The 26,182-nt window shown below is 37.1% G+C and overlaps 1 protein-coding gene and 1 long non-coding RNA gene across 3 annotated transcripts in view; one reads left to right on the top strand and one right to left on the bottom strand.

The window, feature by feature from the left end:
• The window catches only part of LOC147574219 (uncharacterized), a 125,873-nt gene extending 122,359 nt beyond the window's left edge, over positions 1-3,514 (bottom strand). Inside the window, exon 1 of the long non-coding RNA XR_015244029.1 lies at positions 3,075-3,514. This is a non-coding gene — a long non-coding RNA (uncharacterized LOC147574219). The remainder of the gene's footprint in view (positions 1-3,074) is intronic.
• The window catches only part of USP32 (ubiquitin specific peptidase 32), a 244,812-nt gene that overhangs the window by 176,424 nt on the left and 42,206 nt on the right, over positions 1-26,182 (top strand). Inside the window, exons 12-16 of one of the 2 annotated variants that reach the window (XM_086686756.1) lie at positions 2,557-2,659; positions 12,791-12,986; positions 17,906-18,081; positions 19,111-19,251; positions 24,686-24,803. In XM_086686756.1, the coding sequence (XP_086542882.1) occupies positions 2,557-2,659; positions 12,791-12,986; positions 17,906-18,081; positions 19,111-19,251; positions 24,686-24,803 (734 nt within the window). Of the gene's footprint in view, positions 1-2,556; positions 2,660-12,790; positions 12,987-17,905; positions 18,082-19,110; positions 19,252-24,685; positions 24,846-26,182 lie in introns of both variants that reach the window. The other variant, XM_086686755.1, reaches the window with a different exon arrangement.

The raw sequence follows: 26,182 nt of genomic DNA, 5'->3' as shown, positions 1-26,182 counted from the left end.
CCATCAAAATTTATTTATTTTTATTTTTTTAATTTAAGTTTATTTTGAGAGAGAAGGATTGTGCACATGTGAGCAGGGGGGAGGGGCAGAGAGAGAGGACAGAGAGAGAATCCCAAACAGGCTCTACACTGTCAGTGCAGAGCCCATTGAGGGGCTCAAACTCAGGAACTGTGGGATCATGACCTGAGCTGAAATCAAGAGTGGGACGCTTAACCAACTGAGCTACTCAAGTGCCCCTGACCATCAAAATTTTAAACTGTTTATCGGGGCGTCTGGGTATCTCAGTCAGTTAAGCATCTGACTTCAACTCAGGTCATGATCTCATGGTTTGTGAGTTCATGACCCATGTCAGGCTCTGTGCTGACAGCTCAGAGCCTGGAGACTGCTTCAGATTCTGTATCTCCCTTTCTCTCTCTCTCTCTCCCTCCCCTGCTTTCTCTCTCTCTCTCTCAAAAATAAATAAGTATTAAAAAAAAATTTTTTAACTTATGTTTATCAAAGGACATTGTCAAGAAAGTGACAAAACAACCTACAAAATGGAGATAATATTTGTAAATCACAGATCTGCCAGGGGTCAACTAACCAACAAAATGTAGATAATATTTGTAAATCACAGATCTGCCAGGGGTCAACTAACCAGGGGTCAACTAATTAACTCCTATAGCTCACTAACAAAACGAAAACTCAATTAAAAACTGGGTAAAGGACTTGAATACACATTTCTCCAGAGATGACCTACAAATGGTCATCGAGCACGTAAAAAGATACTCAAAATCATTAGTCATTAAGGAAATGCAACTCAAAAACTACAATGATTCTGCTTTGCACTTACTAGGATGTTTATAATTAAAAAAATGGAAAATAATTTTGTAAGGATGTGGAGAAATTGGGACACTGATATATCACTGGTGGAGATATAAAATGGTATAGCTGCTGTGTGGAAAAGTTGGTAGTTCCTCAACATGGAATCCCATGTAACCTGGCAATTCCACTTCTAGGTATATACCCCAAACGGTTGAAAACAGGGACTCAAACACTTGTAAACAAATGTTCATAGCAACACTATATACAATAAGTAGTAAGTGGAAACAGCCCAAGTTGCCATCAGTGGATGAATAGGTAAACACAATGTGGTATATGCATACTGTGGAATATTATTCAGCCGTAAAAAGGAATGATGTAGTCCTACGTGCAGCAACATGGATGAACCTCACAAATGAAAAAAGCCAGATATAAGAGGTCACATATTGTATGATTCTATTTATATGAAATATCCATGGGGCGCCTGGGTGGCGCAGTCGGTTAAGCCTCCGACTTCAGCCAGGTCACGATCTTGCGGTCTGTGAGTTCGAGCCCCGCGTCAGGCTCTGAGCTGATGGCCCAGAGCCTGGAGCCTGTTTCCGATTCTGTGTCTCCCTCTCTCTCTGCCCCTCCCCCATTCATGCTCTGTCTCTCTCTGTCCCAAAAATAAATAAACGTTGAAAAAAAAAATTAAAAAAAAAAAGAAATATCCAGAATAGGTAAATGAATAGATAAAGAGAACAGAGTGGTGATTGTCAAGGGCTGGGGGAAGGGAATAATAGGAAATAACTGCCTAATGTATCACTACTCAGTTGGGATGTATGAAAATGTTTTGGAGAAATACACATAACATAAAAGTGACCATTTAAAGCATAACAGTCCACTGGCATTAGTACATTCAAAATAGGCAACCAACACCTTATGTTATGAATTTCTCCTCTGTAAAAGTTTTTTTTTAAATCACCATGTGTTACCACTTCATACCCACTTGAACGTTTGATAGAAAAGACAGGCAATAACAAGTGTTACCAAGAATGTGGAAAAACTAGAACCATTGTACCTTACTGATGGGAATGTTAAATGGTGCAGCCACTTTGGAGAATAGATTGCCAGTTTCAGATTATCAGATGTTAGGTAGATAAACAAAATGTGTATACAGACCTTTGGAATGATTTTAAGTAATATTTGGAATGGAATTAAAAGACACAAACTAATGATATCTGCTGCAACATAGATGAACCTCAAAAACATTATGGTAAGGAAAAGAGGCCAGGTATAAAAGACCATGTGTGGTATTATTCCATGTATATGAAATGTTCAGAAAAGGGCAAATTGTAAGAGATAGAAAATAGACTGGTAGTTTCCTGGCTGAGGGTGGTAATGTAACTTGACTAAATGTGGGTACAGGATAGCTTTTGGGGGTAATTGAAATATTCTAGAATTGGATTCTGGTGATGGTTGCACATGTTTATAAATTTACCAAAATCATTGAGCTGTACGCTGAATTCAGGTAAATTTTGTGTTATGTAAGTTAGTCCTCAGTAAAGCTGTTTTTAAAACATCAGTGTGAAGCCTGATAATGGTATTTAGGACTCCTAAATTTGGCTTACCAGTGTTTTACTAATTTAAACTATGGCAGTCCCCCAAGTATATGTGTCATGTTTTTCCTTTGTAAAAATTTCTAATGATAATTTGTGGATGTGTGGTCATCTGTTTCATACTATTTGATATACTGAATGTCTTTTGTATGTACAGAGGATGGTTAGAACGAGAGAGCAGGTATGGTCTGCAACCAGGACACAATTGGTTTATCATCTCCATGCAGTGGTGGCAGCAGTGGAAAGAATATGTCAAATATGTGAGTATGACCCCCCTATGTAATATTTCATAGGATTTTCAACTCTGTCAGACTTTGGTGGCTCCTGGCCAGTAATAAAATCCTTCTACATAGATGAGGATTTGATGGGGAAAGAAATGAGTACCTGTGTGATATATTTGCTATAGACCAAGCTCTGTGCTTGTACTGCCACATAAATTTCCTGCCTTGAAACAACTCTGTGAGGAAGGTGATAATGGACGCATGGGTGCATGTATATGCATTTTACATATCTCATTTAATGCTCACAATATCCCTGGGAGAAAAGTGGTATTATATTCATTTTACCTGTGATGTACCTAAGGCTGATATTAAAGGTGACCTAAATATCTTGCTTACTGGGATCAAACCTAAGGTCTGACTTTTAAGCCAGTGGTATCTCAACCACATCACTTACCTTATCCTTCATTTGTTCACCTTTTTCATCAAAATGTTGAAGACCCTTGGGTAAGAAGTGTTGATTTTTCTGTTCAAGAAAGTTAATTTCAGGACTAACATTAGATTCAGTTTCTAAATGATAATCTGCCATTGTTCCAAATAAAGAGTTAAAAGAGGAATTCTCAGTGAAAATTCTAGAGTCTTTATGTATGTATGTGTGTATTTTGATTGTTTATTTTGAGAGAGATCACACGCGAGTGAGGGAGAGGTGGAGAGAGAGGGAGAGAGAATCCCAAGCAGGCTCCATACTGTCAGTGGACTCAATCTCATGAACTATGAGATCATGACCTGAGCCAAAGTCAAGAGTTAGATGCTTAACTGACAGAGCCACCCAGGCACCCCTAGAGTCTTATGTAAAACAAAGAATGGTTTTTCTTCAGTATGAAAAGACTCAGTAATGCTAGGAATCATACTTCTCCCATTTTTGGAGAGCCAGTTGATATATAGATTCATCGTTAGTTACCAAATGGTTACCAACCAAATGATCACCAACCTGATAGTTTGATTCATATTTTTTCCTGTATGTCCTTTTGTGTCATTGCTTATTTATCAGAATATTAGTAGATGTTCACATTATTTACTTCATTATTCTAACTGGTTCTTTTTCCATTTTGCAGAGTGTAATATTGTGTTTTCACATATAAAATATGTTATTTGGAAAAAATAGACTGATGTTGTTGAAGGAGAAGTAGGCAAATGACTTCAAACTTTGTAGGTAGATAATGATGGTGAATGTAGGTAGAAAATGAAAACATTGAGGTAAAGCATCAAGTCTTTTTTGAAATGCTTTTTGTTCTTTATATTCTTAAATTGGCCTTAGAATTAATGGTTATTAAAGTCTTACAGGCTACAGACTCAAAGAAAATCCTCATTTTGTGTTTTGAAGTGTTATTTTTATTTCCTGTAGGAACATGGTAGAGGTCTTGTTCTTAGCAGCACATCTCTCATAAATAGACAGAAGTGCAGTGTTGAGAACACAAACCTGATTTGCTCTTGCTTCCCATAACCCTTATGTGCATGAAAAGAATTAGTGGAGGGTAGTAAGGGAGAAATATAGAGGTGGAAATCTACACTTAAGTATCATATTCTCTCTACTGTGGCATTCTGTATTGTTGTCTAGTATGTCTGTCAAATGCAGACTTAAAGTTTACTTTAAAATGAAACTGGTTAACTGTTGTGAGAAAGGTATCAATTTATGTGTAGGGAAAAGTAGCAGAGACTTAAGGCAACTTACTTAATAAGGGGGAAAAATGTAAATTGAGTAAGAGCAGTCTTTTCTGAAGATATGTATTAGAAAAGTGATCTTTAGTAAATAAAAGGTAACTTTGTTTTATATGCAAATAACTATTTTAAAAAATGACATTCTGGGCCTCATCTGTAAAATGAGATTAAGAACAGTAACCTGCATCATAGCATGTTAAGAAGATTAAAGGAGCTGATACATGTGAAGCATTTAAAACAAAATTTTTTTTTTAATGTTTGTTTATTTTTGAGAGAGAGAGCGTGAGCAGGGAGGGACAGATAGAGACACAGAATCCGAAGCACGCTCCAGGCTCTGAGCAGTCAGCACAGAGCCTGATATGGGGCTCAAACCCACAAACTGAGATCATGACCTGAGCGGAAGTCAGACGCTCAACTGACTGAGCCACCCAGACACCCCTATGAAGCATTTTAGGACAGTGTCTGGTACATTGTAAGTACTGAAGTATTACCTAATAGTCTGAGAAAACAGTATAGGATAATAGCAGTGAGCTTGTACTCCTTGTGGTAGAGTCCTGGACCTGCTACTTGCTGTATGACTTTAAACAAGTTACTTATCCTTTCCCTACCTCAGTTTCTTCATATGAACAACAAGATTATTTCAATAGGGTTGTTATAAAGAATTAAATAAATTAACATTTGTGAAGCACTTGGCCCCATGCCTGGCAAGTAGAAACCTTATGTAAAGTTAGGGAAGTAATGGTAGTAATATTAACAGTGGTTTTAGCAGCAGTAGCAATAGTAATTAATGATTTCTATTTACCTTTGCAGTATATAGCAATTTTGGCAAATACTTTGTTTAAGAAAAATTAATTGGTGTTTTTATTGTTTTGGATAATTTGATCTTACTGTGGGCTTAATCTGCCCACCTAATAAGACCATCAATTAGCTTTAGTTAATGTCTCCATAAAATGGCATACTCTGTAGTGGTTTACCTCAAATTTGCTATGATTGACTTGAGGTTGAATATTTGATCTGCACATGCAATCTGTTCATTAATGAGCCAAAGGTATTTCTACCATGTGAAATCTCCCTTTGTAAAAATGTAAATGAGGAGAAATGGTGAAATCTTTTCTGTTTGTCATCATTGTAGTATATATGTTTGTCTTTCCTCCTGTTTGAGAACTGAGGGAGCAGTGTTACTCATGTACTAGTACTCATGAGTACTAGTGCTCATGTACTAGTCTTATTGTTTATTATGATTTATTATTATTACATAATGCTTCTAATCTAAGAAACATTTGAAGCACTTCTCTTTTTTGAATTTATAGACAAAGCCTCTGAGGTCTCTTTAGGTTTTATAATTGCACAGAGTTGTATTAGGCAATTACTTTATTACTCGATCTAGATTTCTAGAGCTTGGGTCTCTTGATTCCTACCTTAGTGCTTTTTCCATTACTCTATACTGCCTTCCATTTTTTGAAAACCAGCATTGCAGACTGATGTAATATAAAATTGGCATAACTAGTAGTTGTTTAAGTTAATTAATACTTGGAATATACATATGTATAAAAAGAAGTAGCATCATCACTGATAGAGAAGAAAATGAATCCTGACCCTTATTTTGGAACATCATTAATCATTTGATACAACTCAGAAGGAATCATGAAATGCTCAAAATAGAATTATCGTATGTTAAAGTGCCACATAGCCCTTTTAGGAATCATCGACTCAAGAGAATGAGGAAAATTTTCATCCTGGGTGAAACCTTATCTACTGTAGAGACCTATCTTCTTAAAAGCACAGGACAGTTGCTAATAGTTCCAGAGCCAGAAGTCACTAAAAACAAAACAAAAGATCCTTTGATATTTAGGGGAAAAAAATTTCCAGAGCAACTGGAAATAACACTCTCAGAAAGAGCCAGTGACTACAGTATATGACCATTATTGGTTTGCTTAACATGCAGAAGGAAAGATTAGTTGACTGAAAATGTTGATAATTTCACCAAAAGCAAGAGTGGAAGCAATGACCTGAAAAATAGAGGAGGAAGGGGAAAGAAGAAAGAACCTGAGTAATGGTGACAGTTTCAGGCAGTGCCGGACACCGAAAGCAGTAGATTCCTAGAATGGCAAAGAAAGTCAGACAGTGAAAAGACAGACCACTCTAGTTGGAACAGTGGGAATAAGTGAAGAAAAGCTCTTACTCTCTAAGTCTAAAAAGGTTATCATTCACTGCACCATGTTAAAAGCATATGGTACAGTGTGCAGTCACTGGCAGCAAAGATTTCAGTCTCTGATAAGCTATTAAAATCATTCTATTGCTAAATTATTGTAAAACTTAAAGTAATTATAGTGCATAAACAAACTTAAAATAAATGGAATAGAGAAATGAAATATAAATTTTAAAAAGAGCTTCCTGTCAACCATGTGATAGTTATGCACCCACCATTTAAGGTCAATAACAGTTACAGCAAAAATAAAGTCATTTTTCTGGACGATAACGGAGTGATCTAGGAGAAGACTTTAATTTTTGAAAAGTTATTCTTTCAAAATGGCTAGGCTATCAGTCTTACTCCTTCTTTATAGGAAAGAAGTAAATGACCCAAAAGCTCACTAAAATCTGAATCTGTTTAGAGTTTTAATTTTATTTATTTTTTTAAGAAGAGCTTAACTTTATTATTTTTTTAATGTTTACTTTTGACAGAGAGAGAGCAAGCGAGCATGAGTGAGGTAAAGGCAGAGAGAGAGAGGGAGACAGAAGATCCAAAGCGAGCTCTACACTAAGAGCAGAGAGCCCAGTGTGGGGCTCGAACTCACGAACCATGAGATCATGACCTGAGCTGAAGTCAGATGCTTAAGTGACCGAGCCATCCAGGCCCCCTTCCCAGCTGTTTTTAGAGGTAGTTTGTATCTTGGTTAGCAACTCACTCCTTACACCCACACCCCAGATTGAGTTTGGCTTTGGGCCCTTGATCTTTAAACAAGGGAGACTGACCTCTGTGGGTTGTTAAGTTTTAGGATTCTTTATCTTCCTCTCTACCCCATTCCATGTAATCTTGTTCCTGAGATCAGAGAATTGGTAGAAGACTGTGGGAATCACAAGTATAAACCCTGTAGAAATGGGATTGTCTAGTTAATAAGGAATCAGAACCTAAATTGACTTCCAAGAAGAGAACCTGTGTTCAGACCTGGTGGGTGGGACTGACAGTAGGCCATGTGGTAGGCATATTGCCTTATCCTGAGAGCATCCTTCCCCCATGACCTCTATTCATTCTCAGATTTTATTTATTTTTATGTGGAAGACATTGAATACAAAGCAAATAGCCTATATGTAATTTGCCACTTTTTCAGGGGTGTGCACATTGTTCCAGAGAAGTGGTTCTCTGACTTGACCGTGCATTGGAATCACCTGGGTTAAAAGAAAAACACCTGGTGCCCTGATCCTCACCCTCAGAAATTCTGATTTAATTGATTTGGGTGCCACCTTGGCCTTGGGATTTTAAAAGCTTCCCAAGTGATGCTAATGTGCCATTAAGTTGGAGAACTGTTAAGAGAGAAATTCCAGAATATCTCTCCCCGAAGGAAGAAGACTGTATTGGCAGATAAGAAAAAAAAAAAAAAAAAAAATCAACTATTGGAAGTGAAAAGCAAGTTCCAGAGCAAGTAATACATTCAATAAGCAATCAGTTACTACTATACTCTCAGTATTTGCAGCACATTATGAAAACAGAAGTTTTAGACAATAATCCTCACTAGGACAATGGCTATCAATTTTGACTGCATAATAGGATCACATAAAGACCTTTTAAAAAAAAGAAAAGAAATACCTCTGTTCCGCTCCAAACCTAATAAATCAGAAACCATTGGAGTAATATAAGTCATTTTTGTTCACTGAAAATTTCTTTTGAAATCTAAATTTAACGCATTTTTGCTGATATGAACTCAATATCAGAAAAACTTTGAGAAAATAAGTATTATCTCTAAGAAATTGCTGTGAAATCCACACACTGAAAGCCAAACATATGATAAATGATGTGAACTACTCAAACCTAATTTACATGTCTACTTCTTTGGCCATGAGTCATTTTGGTTCTTTTGTTCTGTTGTCCATACAATTTTGACTTTGATGGATAGTGTAATTTAAAATACTATGGGGTGCCTGACTGGCTCAGTCGATAGAGCATGCAATTCTTCAGTCTCTGGGTTATGAGTTCAAGCCCCACGTTGGGCATAGAACTTACTTAAAAAAAAAAAAAAAAATATATATATATATATATGTATGTATGTGTGTGTGTATATATATATATATATATGTATGTATGTGTGTATATATATATATGTATGTATATATATATATATGCCAATAACCCAAAATCCTATTTAATGTAGATTCCCAATTTCTAGTCATTTCTGTACTGTGGTCATCATATTTTGCCATATAATGCCCATGCTATTATTTGCTTAATACGTTTATTAAGTAACTATCATTTTAATTATATTTTATCATTTTTATGTAAATATTTTAAAAGTAAACTTTATATCACTATCTTTTTTTTTTTTTTTAATATTTTTAATGTTTATCTTTGAGACAGAGAAAGACAGAGCACGAGCAGGGTAGGGACAGAGGGAGAGAGGGAGACACAGAATCTGAAGCAGGCTCCAGGCTCTGAGCTGTCAGTACAGAGCCTGATGCAGGGCTCGAACTCACAGACCGCGAGATCATGACCTAAGCTGAAGTCGGACGCTTAACCGACTGAGCCACCCAGGCACCCCTATATCACTATCTTAAATAGAAAATCAGTGTCACACTCCAGAAATAGGTCAAATAAAAATAAATTCAGTGAAAATAAGATATAATATCAAATTCTAGCTAAATAGTGTTGCCCTTCAAAGACTAGTGTTAAAGCCTGTTCTCTGTTAAAAAGAGAAGTTATTAAATGTTATATCAGCAGATCAAGTATTAGATTAGCACATTAATCTGTTTTTTTTTTTTAGATGTTTATTTATTTTAAAAGAGAGAGCACAAGCAGGGCGGGAGTGCAGAGGGAGACCGAGAATCCAACTGACAGTGCAGAGCCTGACACCAGGCTCAATATCACAAACTGAGATCATGACCTGAGACAAAATCAAGAGGTGGACGCTTAACCGACTGAGCCGCCAAGGCACACTTAAACTGGGACCCTTTCCTTGAAGTAATCAGAGGAAGTGAGAGAGAATTGAAGAGGGAATAAAATTTTCACGGTGAGCTAGGGTTATTTAATACCCAAATTAATCTGGTATTTTTCCCATACTTTAGGAACGTTAATAATTGACAGAAGATGCTAACATTAGGATCTGTAATAAAGAATGTGAATCTCTGGGGCACCTGGGTGGTTCAGTTGATTAAGCTTCCAACTCTTTGTTTTGGCTCAGATCATGATCTCATAGTTCGTGGGTTTGAGCCCTGCATTGGGCTCCACACTGACAGTGAAGAGCCTGCTTGGGATTCTCTCTTCCTCCCTCCCTCCCTCTCTCCCTCTCTGCCCCTCCCCTGCTTGCTCTCTCTCTCTCTCACTCTCTCTCTCAAAATAAATAAAACTTAAAATATGAATTTGTATACTTCTGAATTGTTTGAAGTTTTAAACAATTGCTGTTTTTAAAATTTTAATCCATAAAGTGAATTGGGCTGTAGAAACCTGGGTTTTATTCTCATTCTTCTTGCCACTCTGTTAAAGGCACTGAAATTTCTTCAGAACTGGCTTCTGAAGGATCTACAAATTGATGGTATTCACCTGGTTTATAGATCAAAGAGGAGAAAGCATATAATAAAATGTTGATACAGTGTCTCCCTGTTTGGGCTAAAATTAGAGATGCTATAATTGCATTAAAAGAAACTAAAGCACCCACTGTGCTATTGCTATGCTGTTACTTGGAGTTTGTCTTTTAAATTTGATGTGTTTTTTTTCTTGGGTTGCAATTATTTACTTTATAAGCAGTGCCTTCAGTGATCAATTTTATCTACTAAAATGCATGTCAGTGTTTACTGAATGCCACTTGAGTTCTTCTACCCATGCTCTTGTGTATCTCCTCAGATGCCTACGGGATCTTGTTTTACTGGTTAATTCCTTCAGTCTTTCTCTTTCCCCTCTCAGTTACAAATATCCTAATCTTCTAAAAACATTCACAATGCACATTCTCATAGCACCTTTCCTCCTGCTTCTCTGCAAGTCTTATGTTTCTGTTTTTCCATTACTAAAGTTAGTAGAAAATAATTCTATGCAAGCAGTCTCTGCTTCTGGTACTGCAAAATCTCTTGATTTCTCTCTCATCATTCAGATTCAGTGTCCTTCTCAGATTCTTCCATTGCCTATTCTGTAAATATTGTTCTCTCATTGTTCTACATACAACATTTTCTTATGCTTTAGGAAGTCTCTTGAGCTCCAGAATTTTATATTTAGCCTCTTTTTCTGTCCTGAACACAAGACTCAAGTGTCTAGGTAACTCAAACAAGAATATCCCCAAATAAGCTCTTTCCCCAAATGATCCCATTAACTCACATACTTTACCTTATGAAAGTGTCAACTCCCATCTAGTTGTCTTCACCAGCACCTCAGGTTCTTCTTTGGAATTATCTTTGCCTCTTTTTCATGTAGTTGTCAATTTTTTTCACCTCCTACATACCCTAAGTCCATGTTCTCTCCATCTCCTTATTTCTGAATCTAGCTTTATGGTATAGTAGCTTATCATCTCTTGCCTTGAATTATTGTAGGAGTCTTCTAACTTGTGTCTCAATTTTCAGTTTCTGTCTCTAGTCCTTTCTGTAGTTTTAAAGCAAAAAATGGATTATAGTGTTCCCCTGTTTGAAACCCTCTCACAGGAAAATCCTGTGAATATAATGTTAAGTGAAAGAAAAAGAAACCATATGCTGTTTTTTAAATGTAATACATATTGGGGTGCCTGGGTGACTCAGTCAGTTAAGCTTCTGACTTTGACTCAGGTCATCAGGTCATGATCTTGCAGTTCATGAGTTCCAGCCCTGCCTTGGGCTCTCTGCTGTCAGCATGGAACTTGCTTCAGATCCTTTGTTCCCCTCTGTCTCTGCCCTTCCCCTGCTTGCACTCTCACTTTCTCTCTCTCTCTCTCTCTCTCAAAAATAAATAAAATAAAAAACATTTTAATAATAAAAATAAAAAAATAAAATTTAATAACAACCAGAATGATAGTTCACATTTACTAAATGTCAGGCACTTTACATGTGTTGCTCATGTAATGTTTGCAATAACTCTAAGATAAATACGAATATTATCCTGATTTTTACTCCTGAAGAAACTGGAGCTTAGAAATTTACTTACTGTGAAAGGCCGAATAGCTGGTATGTCAGAGCACTCCCCTTAATTCTAACTATGTACTCCATGCTATTTATTTCTTACATATACATACGTTTTCAGTCACAAAAAAATAAAGGAAACACATCAAAGTGTCAACTGATGCTAAATGCTGGAATCTGAATACTTGTAATATTTTTGTTCATATTTTTCTAGATTTCCTACAGTAACACTATAATCTGTAATAATAAAAAGAGCAAATATTTAATTTTTTAATATCAAAAAAAAATCTTCCATGGTTTTCAATTTTCAACAGAATAAACTCTAAATAATTTTATGTCGGGGCACCTGACTGGCTGGCTCAGTTGGTAGAGCATGTGACTCTTGATCTCAGGGTTATGCGTTTAAGCCCCACATTGGGCATAAGATTACTTCAAAAATATATGTATACAGGGGCGCCTGGGTGGCTCAGTTGGTTGGGCGTCCGACTTCAGCTCAGGTCACGATCTCACAGTTCGTGAGTTCGAGCCCCACGTCGGGCTCTGTGCTGAGACCTCAGAGCCTGGAGCCTGCTTCACATTCTGTGTCTCCTTCTCTCTCTGCCCCTTCCCTGCTCATGCTGTGTCTCTCTCTGTCTCAAAAATAAATAAACATTAAAAAAAAAATTAAAAAAAAAATACATGTATACATATATCACTCACTCACTCATTCATTCACTCACTTTGTGTTACAGAGTGCTTTGCAATACATTCCCAGTCCACCTTACCAATACTATTTGTACACACCTCTTCCCCTTTGAAGAAATTAAAATTTAGCTATACGGTAAAATGTTCTTGGGGGGGCCTGGGTGGCTCAGTCGGTTGAGCGTCCTGCTTTGGCTCAGGTCATGATCTCGCTGCTTGTGAGTTCGAGCCTCGCGTTGGGCTCTGTGCTGACAGCTCAGAGCCTGGAGCCTGCCTCGGATTCTGTGTCTCCCTCTGTCTCTGCCCCTCTCCTGCTCATGCTCTCTCTCCCAAAAATAAAGTAAAACATTAAAAAATATTTTAAAAAATTGTATCTTCTCTATTAAAAAAATGTTTTTAATTGGTGGTAGCTAACTATAGGAGAATTAGAAGCAATAGATAATTTGGGGATTCATCTTATGCCTTAATCTCTGACTTCATGATTTTTAGGATGCCAGCCCTGTTGTAATTGAGCCATCATCTATTCTGAATGGAGGAAAACACTCATTTGGAACAGCAGTACACTCTATAGAGCAAAGTGAAGATAGAATCGGAGGTGGCAGCCTCAGTTATATGAACACCACAGAGGAGAGATTTTCAGACAACATTTCTACTGCATCTGAAGCCTCAGAAACCGCTGGCAGTGGTAAGTATGACTTGTTTCCCATAAAGTTTATTCAGGGTTACTTCTTAAAGAAGTATACTTTGTCAGAGAGCGTGCTTGGTAGGATATAATCAGGCTTCCATTCACAGAAATAAGTTTTGAGGTGGAGGGGGTGTTTTATTTTTTAATTTTTAAATTTCATTTAAATCCACATTAGTTAACATATAATGTAATAATGATTTCAGAAGTATAATTTAATGATTCATCACTTACATATAACACCCAGTGTTCATCCCAACAAGTGCTTCCTTTTTGTTGTTGTTGTTAAAGTTTATTTATTTCTGAGAAAGACAGAGACAGTGTGAATGGGGGGGGGCAGAGAAAGAGGGAGAGAGAAAATCCCAAGCAAGCTCTGTTCTGTCAGCACAGAGCCCTATATGGGGCTCGAACTCACAAAACCATACGATTATGACCTGAGCCGAAACCACGAGTTGGACACTCAACCAACTGAGCCACCCATGCACCCCTAACTTAGTGCCCCGCTTAATGTGCATCACCCAGTAAGCCCATTCCCCCCACCCAACACCCATCCAGCAACCCATCCAATAAGTTTGCTCTCTGTATTTAAGGGTCTCTTACGGTTTGCCTCTCTCTTTTTATCTTATTTTTCCTTCCCTTTCTTTATGTTCATCTGTTTTGTTTCTTAAATTCCACATATGAGTGAAATCGTGATATTTATCTTTCTCTGACTGACTTATTTCACTTAGCATACTACACTCTAGTTCCATCCCCGTTGTTGCAATTTTTACAAATGGCAAGATTTCATTCTTTTTGATTGCCAGTATTCCATTGTGTATATATACACATCTTCTTTATCCATTTGTCATTCAAAGGACATTTGGGCTCTTTCCACAATTTGGCTATTGTTGATAGTGTTGCTATAAACATTGGGGTACATGTGCCCCTTTGGATTAGCATTTTTGTATCCTTTGGATATATCCCTAGTAGTGCAATTGCTAGGTTGTAGGGTAGTTCTATTTTAATTTTTTGAAGAGCCTCCATATTGCTTTCCAGAGTGGCTGCACCAGTTTGCATTCCCACCACCAGTAAAAAAGTGTTCCCTTTCCTCTGCATTCTGACCAACATCCATTGTTTCCTGATTTCTTAATTTTAGCCAATATGATAGGTGTGAGGTGGTGTGAGGTATCTCACTGTGTTTTAATTTGTATCTCCCTGATGATGAATGATGTTGAGCATCTTTTCATGTACCTGTTAGCCATGTAGATGTCTTCTTTGGAAAAGTGTCTGTTCATGTCTTTTGCTCATTTCTTCACTGGATTTGTTTTTTGGGTGTTGAGTTTTATAAATTCTTTATAGATTTTGGATACTAACCCTTTATTCAATATGTCATTTGCAAATATCTTCTCCCATTACAAAGGTTGCCTTTTAGTTTTGCTGATTGTTTCCTTTGCTGTGCAGAAGTTTTTTATCTTGATGAGGTCCCAATAGTTCGTTTTTGCTTTTGTTTCCTTTGCCTCCAGAAACATACCTATTAAGAAGTTGTTGCAAGCTGATGTCAAAGAGGTTGTTGCCTGTTTTCTCCCCTGGAATTTTGATGGTCTCCTGTCTTAACGTATAGGTTTTTCATCAATTTTGGGTCTATTTTTGTGTATGGTGTAAGAAAGTGATCCATATTCATTCTTCATCATGTCGCTGTCCAGTTTTCCCAGCACCATTTGCTAAAGAGACTGTCTTTTTCCCATAGGATATTCTTTCCTGCTTTGTCAAAGATTAGTTGACCATATATTTGTAGGTCCATTTCTGGGTTCTCTATTCTGTTCCATTGATCTATGTGTCTGTTTTTGTGCCAGTATCATACTGTCTTGATGATTACAGCTTTGTAATACATCTTAAAGTTCAGAATTGTGATTGTTTTTCCTTTTCCAGGATTGTTTTGGCTATTTGAGGTCTTTTCTGGTTCCGTACAAATTTTAGAATTGTTTGTTCTAGCTCTGTGAAGAATTCTGTGTTATTTTGATAGGGAATTCATTTAATATTTAGGTTGCTTTGGATAGTAACAATTTTAACAATATTTGTTCTTCCAATCCAGGAGCATGGAATGTTTTCCCATTTTTTTTGTGTCTTCAGTTTTTCATAAGCTTTCTATAGTTTTCAGCATATAGATCTTTTTTACCTCTTTGGTTAGGTTTATTCCTAGGTGTTTTATGGTTTTCGGTGCAATTGTAAATGGGATTGATTCCTTGATTTCTCTTTCTGCTGCTTCATTATTGTTGTATAGAAATGCCACATATTTCTGGCTGGGGGCACCTGGGTGGCTCAGTCGGTTGAGCATCCGACTTTGGCTCAGGTCATGATCTCACAGTTCATGAGTTCGAGCACCGCGTTGGGCTCTGTGCTGACAGCTTGGAGCCTGGAGCCTGCTTCGGATTCTGTGTCTCCCTCTCTCTCTGCCCCTTCCCTGCTCATGCTCTGTCTCTCAAAAATGAATAAAGTTAAAAAAAAAATACCACATATTTCTGTATGTTGATTTTATATTCTGTGACTTTGCTGAATACATGTATCAGTTCTGGCAGTTCTTTGGTGGAGTCTTCTGGGTTTTCCACGTAGGGTATCATGTTGTCTGCGAAGAGTAAAAGTTTGACTTCTTCCTTGCCAATTCTTTTTTTTTTTTTTTTCAACGTTTATTTATTTTTGGGACAGAGAGAGACAGAGCATGAACGGGGGAGGGGCAGAGAGAGAGGGAGACACAGAATCGGAATTGCCAATTCTTTTTGATGTCTGATTGCTGAGGCTAGGACTTCCAACACTATGTTGAACAATTGTGGTGAGAGTGGACGTCCCTGTCATGTTCCTGACCTTAGGAGGAAAGGTCTCAGTTTTTCCCCATTGAGGAAGCTATTAGCAGTGGGTCTTTCATATATGGCTTTTATGATCTTGAGGTATGTTCCTTTTATCCCTATTTTCTTGAGAGTTTTTTTTATCAAGAAAAGATGCTGTGTTTTGTCAAACAATTTTCTTGCATCTATTGAGAGGATTGTGTGGTTCTTATCTTTTTTGTATTACTTGTGAATATTGAACCAGCCCTGCAGCCCAGGAATAAATCCCACTTGATCGTGGTGAATAATTCTTTTAATGTATTGTTGGATTTGGTTTGCTAGTATCTTGTTGAGAATTTTTGTATCCATGGGGAAATCTCCTTTTGTGGGATCTTTGTCTGGTTTTGGAATCAAGGTAATGCTGGCCCATTCACAGAAATAAGTTTTGAATGAAATGGTCAATTATGTTTCTTGAATTCATTAGTAGCTTTACAAAGAGAAGCTCTTCTATATTCTACTTCATTAATCTCTCAATTTGAAAATATATTCACTGATTAAGCCACTTCTCTCCATATTAAATTATTTTGTCAGGTGCCTGGGTGACTCAGTTGATAAAACGTAGGACTTCCACTCAGGTCACGATCTCACAGTTTGTGAGGTCAAGCCCCACATTGTGATACTCTTCAGATACTCTGCCCCCTCTCTCTGCCCTGTCCCCACTCACTCTTTCTTTGTCTCTCTCACTCTTTCTCTCACTCTTTCTTTCTCTCTCTCTCTCTCAAAATAACTTAAAAAATATTTTGTTAATAAGTTTAGATTTAAGAAGACCATTTTTGAGAAAAGTCTAAATTTCCATCTCCAAGACTCTCTCTGCTTTCATTGGATTTAATGCATCCTCATACCAGATTCTACAGACATTTCAGGCCAGAACTGGGGGATTATTTTGTAAAACTATTGACAAAAGTCATAATGCTTCCCATAATCCCCCTCACTCCTTGGTACCTATCTGAAATTCAGTGTTTCTATACATTTGGAGGAAATGGCTTGATGTTTTTGTGGCCCAACTGAATTGAGTTGATCCCTGTTACTCTGCTGATAACAGTAGCAGGACTCTTAGACTTACTTTCTTGTTATTTCATCTTTGAGATCTTTTTTCCTTTCCATGGAGGGAGCATTCAAATTGGACAGAGCTAGCATCTTCTCTACAAAGTTCTTTGTAGAATCTACTCCTTGTTCCCCATCTGACATTATAGTGATCACTTAGCAGTCCTAGAAGTGCTCTCTCTCATGAGCCTTAACACCAAGATTATTTCTTAACCCTCTTAAGGTCCTTTTTGATATGTGCTCACTCTGACCTGTGCTATCCACAGGCTAAGCAGTGCCACAGATAAGAGATTTAAAGTGATTGATGGCTAGAATGTTTACCCTAGATTAGCCTATAGTTTAGAGTTGAAATACCTTAAAATACCATTGAGGTTCACAACTCTAGGTCATCATTAATCATTTTTCTGTGTGCATCTTTCTTTTGTAACCTGTATGTCTTCCTTTGAAATAAGTTTATTAGGAAACCATTCCTTCCCCTCTGGTACTCTTCTATTCTTGTTTTAGCTCCTTCCCTTTGGTTTAGAGACTTCTCCTCCTCCTCCCCCTACCCCCATCCCTACCCCTTACCCCTTCTTCTTCCCCTCTTTTCCTCCCCCCCCCCTTTTTTTTTAATACTTCTTCTTCTTATCACCATTATCTACTAAGAACATTTGGAATGTGTTTATAGGTGGAAGAGAAGAATTAAAGGTGACTGCGTGAGAGCCCAGCTATTTGGCCATACTTCTTTTCCTGTCAAAGGACTTGTGACTTCTTGTGACTTACTAGATATTTTAGGAGGTTGGCCAAATGTCCATTTGGTAACAGTTTTTAAAGCTTTTCTTCCACCTAGTGTTATGCTAGGTGTTTTCCAGAAAGAATACATGTATATTTCCTATCTTCTACAGAGTTATCAGAATATTATACTGTACTGACTGACATGCCAACACAAAAATAGCATAATACATGGACACTGAGTTCATATCTTCAAGCCTATGTATAATAACTAAAAATAAAGAGATTCCATCCTCTTTTCCCTTACAGGCTTTCTGTATTCTGCCACACCAGGGGCAGATATGTGCTTTGCTCGACAGCATAACACTTCTGACAACAACAACCAATGTTTGCTAGGAGCCAATGGGAACATTTTGTTGCATCTCAGTCCTCAGAAACCAGGGGCTATTGATAACCAGCCATTAGTAACTCAAGAACCAGTAAAGGTAAGTGATTTGACATCTACTTAAAATAATTCTCTTTCAAGTGGCAAATAAATTCCTTTCTAGAGGTTTTAACACTAGCACAACATTCATACATTCATGATTCACTTAATTAACCTGGTGTAGATGGATATCTCTGCATAGTACACATCTGTGAGAATATTTTATGATTTAGAGAATATTTTATGATATAGAAGCAGTAGTAATCTTTAAAAATATTCTTGGAAGTCGGGGCGCCTGGGTGGCGCAGTCGGTTAGGCGTCCGACTTCAGCCAGGTCATGATCTCGCGGTCCGGGAGTTCGAGCCCCACATCAGGCTCTGGGCTGATGGCTCAGAGCCTGGAGCCTGTTTCCGATTCTGTGTCTCCCTCTCTCTCTGCCCCTCCCCCGTTCATGCTCTGTCTCTCTCTGTCCCAAAAATAAATAAAAAAACGTTGAAAAAAAAATTTAAAAAAAAAAAAAATATTCTTGGGGCGCCTGGGTGTCTCAATCGGTTAAGAGTCTGACTTTGGCTCAGGTCATGATCTTGCAGTTTGTGAGTTTGAGCCCTGCATCAGGCTCTGTGCTGACAGCTCAGAGCCTGGAGCCTGCTTTGGATTCTGTCTCCTTCTCTCTCTGCCCCTCCCCACTTGTGCTCTGTCTCTCTGTCTCTCAAAAATAAATAAATGTAAAAAAAAAAAAAAAATTCTTAGGACAGCTACTGTGAAAATGTAGTTTTATGTGTATGTGGAATTTTTTTTTCCTAAAATAATATTTTATACTGTGTTTGAAAGAAATCTGTGAAAACCAGTCTTATTTCCAGATGCTCTAATGATTTTTCAAATAATTTGCCTTGAGTTATCTTCCTTAAATAATTTATTTTGAAAGTTAAAAATAAAAATCTCTTATAGAAAATTCATTTTTTTTCCAGTAACATAAAACTGAGTCGTGACATATGTGTTTGTTCTCCTGTGTCTAGGTTATGTTAAAACACAAGACTCTGTAAATACTAAAAATACTAAAAGTCAACATTTGTGTTCCATTCTTTCTAAGGCTACATCGTTAACACTAGAAGGAGGACGATTAAAACGAACCCCACAGCTGATCCACGGAAGAGATTATGAAATGGTTCCAGAACCTGTGTGGAGAGCACTTTATCACTGGTATGGAGCAAACCTGGCCCTTCCTAGACCTGTAAGTATAACTAATAGTGCTTTATCTAAGGAACAGTCCTAGTTTGGGTCTTCTGTTACTTTTCTATATGAATTTCACTATCCACAAATTAGTTCTTACCTGTGACAGCAGAATACTCAGTACCTGTAAATTAGTTGAACAAAATTTATGTTCCTTTTACAGGTATTCATTCATTTGTTCAGACATTTATTGAGCACTGTATTAGGTACCAACTCTTCAGTGATGTGTTTATGGGAGTGTGTGGCTACATGGAGTGGAGAGAATAGTCACTGAATTAAGTCAAGTCAAGGATATTATGAGGCTAGGCTATTAAATAAGTCATCCACATAAACACAGACTTTAGGATAATGCAGGACTTAGGCTGAGCAGAAGTCTGAAAGCCGGTGCCAAAAAGTTCAGTGAATATAGAGGAAGTGGTGTAGTAGTTACTTCTGAAACTGTAATTTGCATTAACCACACAGGCATCCAGTTAGGGATTGATTCTTCCCATAGCTGTTGGTGGATTTTTGTGTTTTGTCTTTTTGAAGGAAGGACACAAAAATGATCACAACAAATGATAACAGGAATTCAAGGCTTGTGAATGCTGATTGTTGCCATTACTAGGATGAGTCATTCAGAGCATAAATAAAATGTTCTAAAATAATTTAAAAGACTTGAAGTATATAATATCAAAATATTAATGAGTTTACTATACAACATCTGTTGTGCTTATACAGTAAACAACAGGACTCATTACCCTGAATACTTTGCATTGTCAATGCAGTAAAATACTTTGTAAAAAGGTTCTTTTTGTAGATCAAGAAACACTCTCCTTCATACAATGTCTGAGATAGAACTTTCTTTTTTTAAGCGTTTATTTATTTATTTTGAGAGAGAGCGTGTGTGAGCAGGGGGCGGGCAGAAAGACAGGAAGAGAGAGAGAGTCCCAAGCTGACAGCATGGAGTCCAGTGCGGGGCTCAATACCACAAACCATGTGGTCATGACCTGAGCCGAAATCAGCAGTTGGACACTTAACCGACTGAGCCACCACGGCAGCCCCAAGATAGAACTTGCCCCAAGATAGAACTTTCTTATACTAGGAAAGTTTGCATGGATGAGATACAGTTACTTAGATCACTTCTAAAAAGAGTAAAATCTGCTATAAAGCTCTAGTGTATAATTTTGATGTTGATTTTGAGTTATTAATAATTATGTTTATTAAAAATTGTGTTTAAGTTGGAATCAGGAATTTAGTATTGTGTTTCTTGGCTCCAAAAGTTTCCTATTGTATTTGTCATCAGGACCCCTAGACAGATACATATAAATATGAATATACATAGATATATATACTATATGTACTTTATTCTTTATATTCTTTATATATACTTTATTTATTGGGAGGTGGGGTAGTCCTTCAGTTAGTCACTTAATTTCTGGGACTTTCCTGCTGTATCTTAAAAAAAATTTTTTTAATGTTTTTATTCATTTTTGAGAGACAGATACAGAGCACTAACAGGGGAAGCACAGAGAGAGGGAGACAGAATCTGAAGCAGGCTCCAGGCTCTGAGCTATCAGCACAGAGCCCAACTCGGTTGAACCCACGAACCTTGAGATCATGACCTGAGCCAAAGTTGGACACTTAACTGACTGAGCCACCCAGGCACCCCTTAATTTCTGGGACTTTCCTGCTGTATCTTAATATTCTATATCTACAGGGAAAACATTGTTGATAATTATGTTTGACACATATATACTTTGATGTTTTGGAGGCTGCCTAGATTTGGATTACCAGCGTTCCAATCTCTAAATCCCAGTGTCCTCCTCTGTAAAATGAAGATAACAATATCTACTTCATTAGAGTTTTGATAATTAAGTAATATGTATGATTAGGACAGCATCTGATTTATAGTAAGTGGTCAGTAAATATTGACTATTGCTAATATTATCATCATCATCATTATAATTATTAAATGAGTTTTTCAGAGCCCCATGCAAGGTCATGTGTTTACATTGAGGTCAGACAAATATTAAAGTAATTTTACTAGATCAAAGCTGCATTTACTGGCTTAATAGTATTTTTTTAATCTCTAAATTTGCCTGCTTACAGGAAAAAGTGCTGTAAAAAAATTTAAATATGGTGTTTTCACGTAGAGAATACTAAATGTATTGCCATGGCAAGGTTAAAAATTAATGTTTTTCACCTTCATACTTATATAAGTCATACTATTTATTTAAATAATATCTTTGGGGCACCTAGGTGACTCAGTCAGTTGAGCGTCCGACTCTTGATTTCAGCTCAGGTCGTGATTTCACAGTTGTGAGATCAAGCCCGACATTGGGCTCTGCACTGAGTGTGGAGCCTGCTTAAGATTCTCTGTCTCTCTTTCTCTGTCTCTCTCTCTCCCCCCCCCCCCCCACCCACTCTGCCCTTCTCGCCTGCTGTGCTCACTCTTTCTGTCTCTAAATAAAATGCAAATTATTAAAGTATATAGATACATATACACACCAAGGGGGCACCTGGGTGGCTCAGTCAGTTGAACGTCTGACTTCAGCTCAGATCATGATCTCATGGTTTGGGAGTTCCAGCCTCACGTTGACTGTCTGTTGACAGTGTGTACCCCACTTCAGATCCTCTCTCTCCCCCTCTCTCTGCACCTTCTCTGTTCGTGCTCACTCTCTCTCAGAAATAAATAAAAATATTTTTAAAAAATATTTAGTTTTGTACATGCTCAGTGATAAGTGACACACACAAAAAAACAAAGAAATAAAAATAATGCCAAATCCTACTACTTAAAAGATAACCACTATTAACATTTTGGTGTGTATCTTTCTAAGCAGTGTGCGTTCCTCTGTGCCTACTCATACATATACATATGTAAGTAGATATGTGTGGGTAATTTTATGAAATTGAATCATCTTATACCTGATGTTTTGTGACCTGCTATTTTCAATCTAACATAGATGCTGTGGATATCATTCTAGGTCAGTAAATCTAGATCTGTACCATTATTTTCAGTAATTGCATAGTGTTCCTTTATATACTTTGCATACATATACATTTGCATATGTACATAAATCATAGTTTATTAACCAATCACCTACTGATAGGCATTTAGTTTGCCTCTAGCACCTAATTGTTAAAAAAAATTTCTGGAAAAAAAAATTTCTGGCGAGCGTTTTCTTTCCCAACATGGTGTGGTGATCTCTTTATGGTAAATTCCTGCAAATGGAATTGCATCTGTTGTTTGCAGTTGTCACTGAGGTTAAGAAGTTCAAAGACAAGAATAATTAAAATGTAGGGGCGCCTGGATGGCTCAGTCAGTTGAGCGACCGACTTCGGCTCAGGTCATGATCTCACAGCTCATGAGTTCGAGCCCCGCGTCGGGCTCTGTGCTGACAGCTCAGAGCCTGGAACCTGCTTCAGATTCTGTGTCTCCCTCTCTCTCTGCCCCTAACCCACTTGCATTCCATCTCTGTCTCTCTCAAAAATAAATAAACGTTAAAAAAATTTAAAAAAAAAAAAGAATAATTAAAATGTAAATAAATGTGTTTTGTATGTTTGTACATAAGAATTTGTTAATTTGTAATTTGCTCACGAAAGCACTTTTATCTTGGCAAGCAAGATGGGCATTATAAAAACTACTTCATTATCAGTTCAGATTCTGCCAAAGGTATGTTTTTATATAGCTTTACAACTACAGATACTGTTATTATTTTTTTTATTTAAGTAATCTCTCCCTACCCCGAGACCAAGGGGTAACATGTTCCTCTGAGCCAGGCAGGTGCCCCAGATACTGAATTATTAATTTTTCCTCAAATCATGTAAAACTGAAACCATAAGAATGATGGTTGGTTTTGTAGCTGTCAGTGCCTGTTTAGAAGTAGACAGACTTCTTCTAGCAGTCTTAGAGGAGAATACCAGGGAGAGAGTTACTGCTTATCATTTAAGTAGGATTTGAAAAACCTCCCAAGTGGAGCTTTTCGAGTGCCATACTATAGCCTGTCAGAATTTTAAGAAAAAGTACTAAAAGTGTGGTTTGTATCATTGTTTTTATCTGGTTCTTTACTGCCCCCTCTTGGTGTTGAAAAATGCTCTATTGCAGAAAACACTGGTTACTAGGGCAGAGGGAAATAAAATAAAGCCTGATCACTGGAGACTGTTAAACATTGTGTAGGATTTTATGTTTTAAAGAGTGTTAATTCTGCTATCCTTTTGGAATACTAATTTGATAATGTTCAACTCTTAAAATTCATAGAGCAATATTTTTATAATGAAATGTTTTCCTGTATCTTTGGGCTGGCAAACACATTATTGCAGGGGATTACTGCGAAATTCTGTTTCTTTTTTTTTTTTTTTTTTTAAGGTTTATTTATTTTGAGAGAGAGAGAGTACAAGCGAGGGAAGGGCAGAGAGAACAAGAGAGAGAGAGAATCCCAAGCAGGTTTCGTGCTGTCAGCACGGAGCCTGATACTGGGCTTGATCCCACAAACCGTAAGATCCTGACCTGAGCCAAAATCAGGAGTCAGATGTTTAACCGACTGAGCCACCCAGGTGCCCCAGAAAAATCCTGTTTCAACAACATAAGTCTTAGTTTTGTACATCCAATGTAGTTGTTTTAATCATAGACAAAAATACACTGAACAAACCAGTTACACAGTAGAACATAGATAGCAAATTTTTTTTAAAGGTTTTTTTTTTCTTTTTTTTTTTTTTCAGAGAGCAGGGAAGGGACAGAGGAGGGAGAGAATCCCAAGCAGGCACAGAGCCTGATATGGGTGGGGCCTATTCTCATAAATGGTGAGATCATGACTTGAGCCAAAATCAAGCCAGTCGCCCAACCAACTGGGCCACCCAGGTGCCCCCAGATAGCAAATTTTTATATGAAAACATTTTTATCCTAAGTAATATAATAAATAAAAATTGAAGCAAATTTATTATATTCTTTATTGAAGAAATAAGGTGTTTTCAAATGATGTCCAATGATAAGGTTTTATGAGAGAAGCACATTCATAGGTTTCTGAGAATATTGTAAAATAAATGTTCATACATTTCGGAGAATATCTTACGAGAGAAGTACGTTCATACACTTCTAAGAAAATTGCTACGCTTTGGCAAAAGGACTTGTAGTTAATGATACGACCTTCCATATTTTTTGACTTATACCTCTAGTCCTAGGAATTTGTCCGTGGAGCTCCTGGGTGGCTCTGTCGGTTAAGCATCCAATTCTTGATTTCAGCTCAGGTAATGATCTTGTGGTTCGTGGGTTCGAGCCCCACACCAAGCTCTGTGCTGACATTAGGGAGCCTACTTGAGATTCTCTCTCTCCCACACTCTCTCTGCCCTTCCCTTGTTCGCTCTAAATACATACATACATACATCTCAGAAATTAGATAAAAATGACAAATTTTGTTTCTTCTTTTATAGTGATCACATTATATCTTTTATGACAACAGGTAATCAAGAATAGCAAGACAGAAATCCCAGAGCTAGAGTTATTTCCTCGATATCTTCTCTTCCTAAGACAGCAGCCTGCCACTCGGACACAGCAGTCTAACATCTGGGTGAATATGGGTATGATGAGCCTGAGAATGTTTCCTCAGCATTTACCAAGAGGTAACTTAAGAATGCAGCAAGAATACCATGCATTTGTTGAAACAAACAAACAAACAAACAAAACCCAAGTTGCTCGAAGTCTGGTGCCACTGTACTAATACACATTCCCATCTGCTTTCATTCAGAATCAGTAAATCATCAGTGGGGCTTAGATCTATGGTCATGCGCAAGACTAGATGGGGTAGTGGCAAAATCTCAGCAGCAAACTGAGAAGAGTTGTTTCTTTTTCTGGCTAGTCAACATAGAAAGAAAATAAATAGAAATATATTTCATATACTTTTTTTCTTTGAAAACCATCCATTGTAAATTATTTCCTTGACCTAAGGTAAAATCTGTCAGTCTGGACTGACTGACTAATCTTTTCACCTCCACTCAAATATCTGAAAGTAATTTCTTTTGCAATATCATATTTTTGTTTGTTGGTTGGTGTTTTGGGGGACTTTTTTGAGAAAACATGATACATTTCTCATGCTTGGCCCACAGAGCCTTTATAAGAAGACAGATAATATATATAAAATGAAGGATATATTTTTGAAAACTAAAATGATACATTGGCTTTGAAAAACATCAAGCCTATCAAAATGACATAAAAGTTCCCATTTTGATGTATTACATACAAAAAGTTCCCCCTTGATTTCTCTGTTATGTTAAATTTTATTGACAGGCAGGACTTGCCTTGTGCTTTTACTTTGCAAATATTTGACATTGTTCTTCAGCAGAAGTAATGAGTTCATCCATTTACACAAAATCTCAGACTTTGTGTTAATAATGCCACAATGTTATTATAATTAATATAACTTAGTATGTAAGAACCCAAACCAACTCTATAATCACTATCATCCCTCCCTTGAAATTAAATAGAATTAGTTTTATGCCTTTCTTAAAGGTTATATTCAAATTATATATGGAGATTCTTACACATATTGTTTGGTAAGAATTATAGCAAAGCATTGGCTTCTACCTAACCAAATTTTGTTTTTGGGGAAAATGTCAAAATCAAGGAACAGTGAAATAGAATCACTGTGAAACATTCTTGATTTAATTTTCCATTGAATAAAAGTATTTATTTGCCTTGCTTCCATGGCACCCTAGCATATATTTTTTTCAATTCTCTTTGAAAGATAACATGAGAGGAAAAATGTGTTGTTGTGCTTTTAGTAAGTATTCTTTGTAACTCTTGTGCTGATCCTAGATTTTTGCTGCTTCTGTAAATTCCACTAGATTTGTTGGTGCTATTCAAAAACACAAAAGTATGTGTAATAAGTGGCTGCCTGCTTAATGAGCTATGCTATAAAAACTGTCTAGAATTCAAATAAATTTCTTATGTGGCTTAAGAC

The sequence above is a fragment of the Puma concolor genome, chromosome E1, assembly GCF_028749965.1.
Source record: "Puma concolor isolate L17-30 chromosome E1, mPumCon1.1.hap2, whole genome shotgun sequence".
NCBI classification, from domain to species: Eukaryota; Metazoa; Chordata; class Mammalia; order Carnivora; family Felidae; genus Puma; species Puma concolor.
Note: the sequence above shows the minus strand (reverse complement) of the source record. Positions and strands in the feature narration are given on the sequence as shown.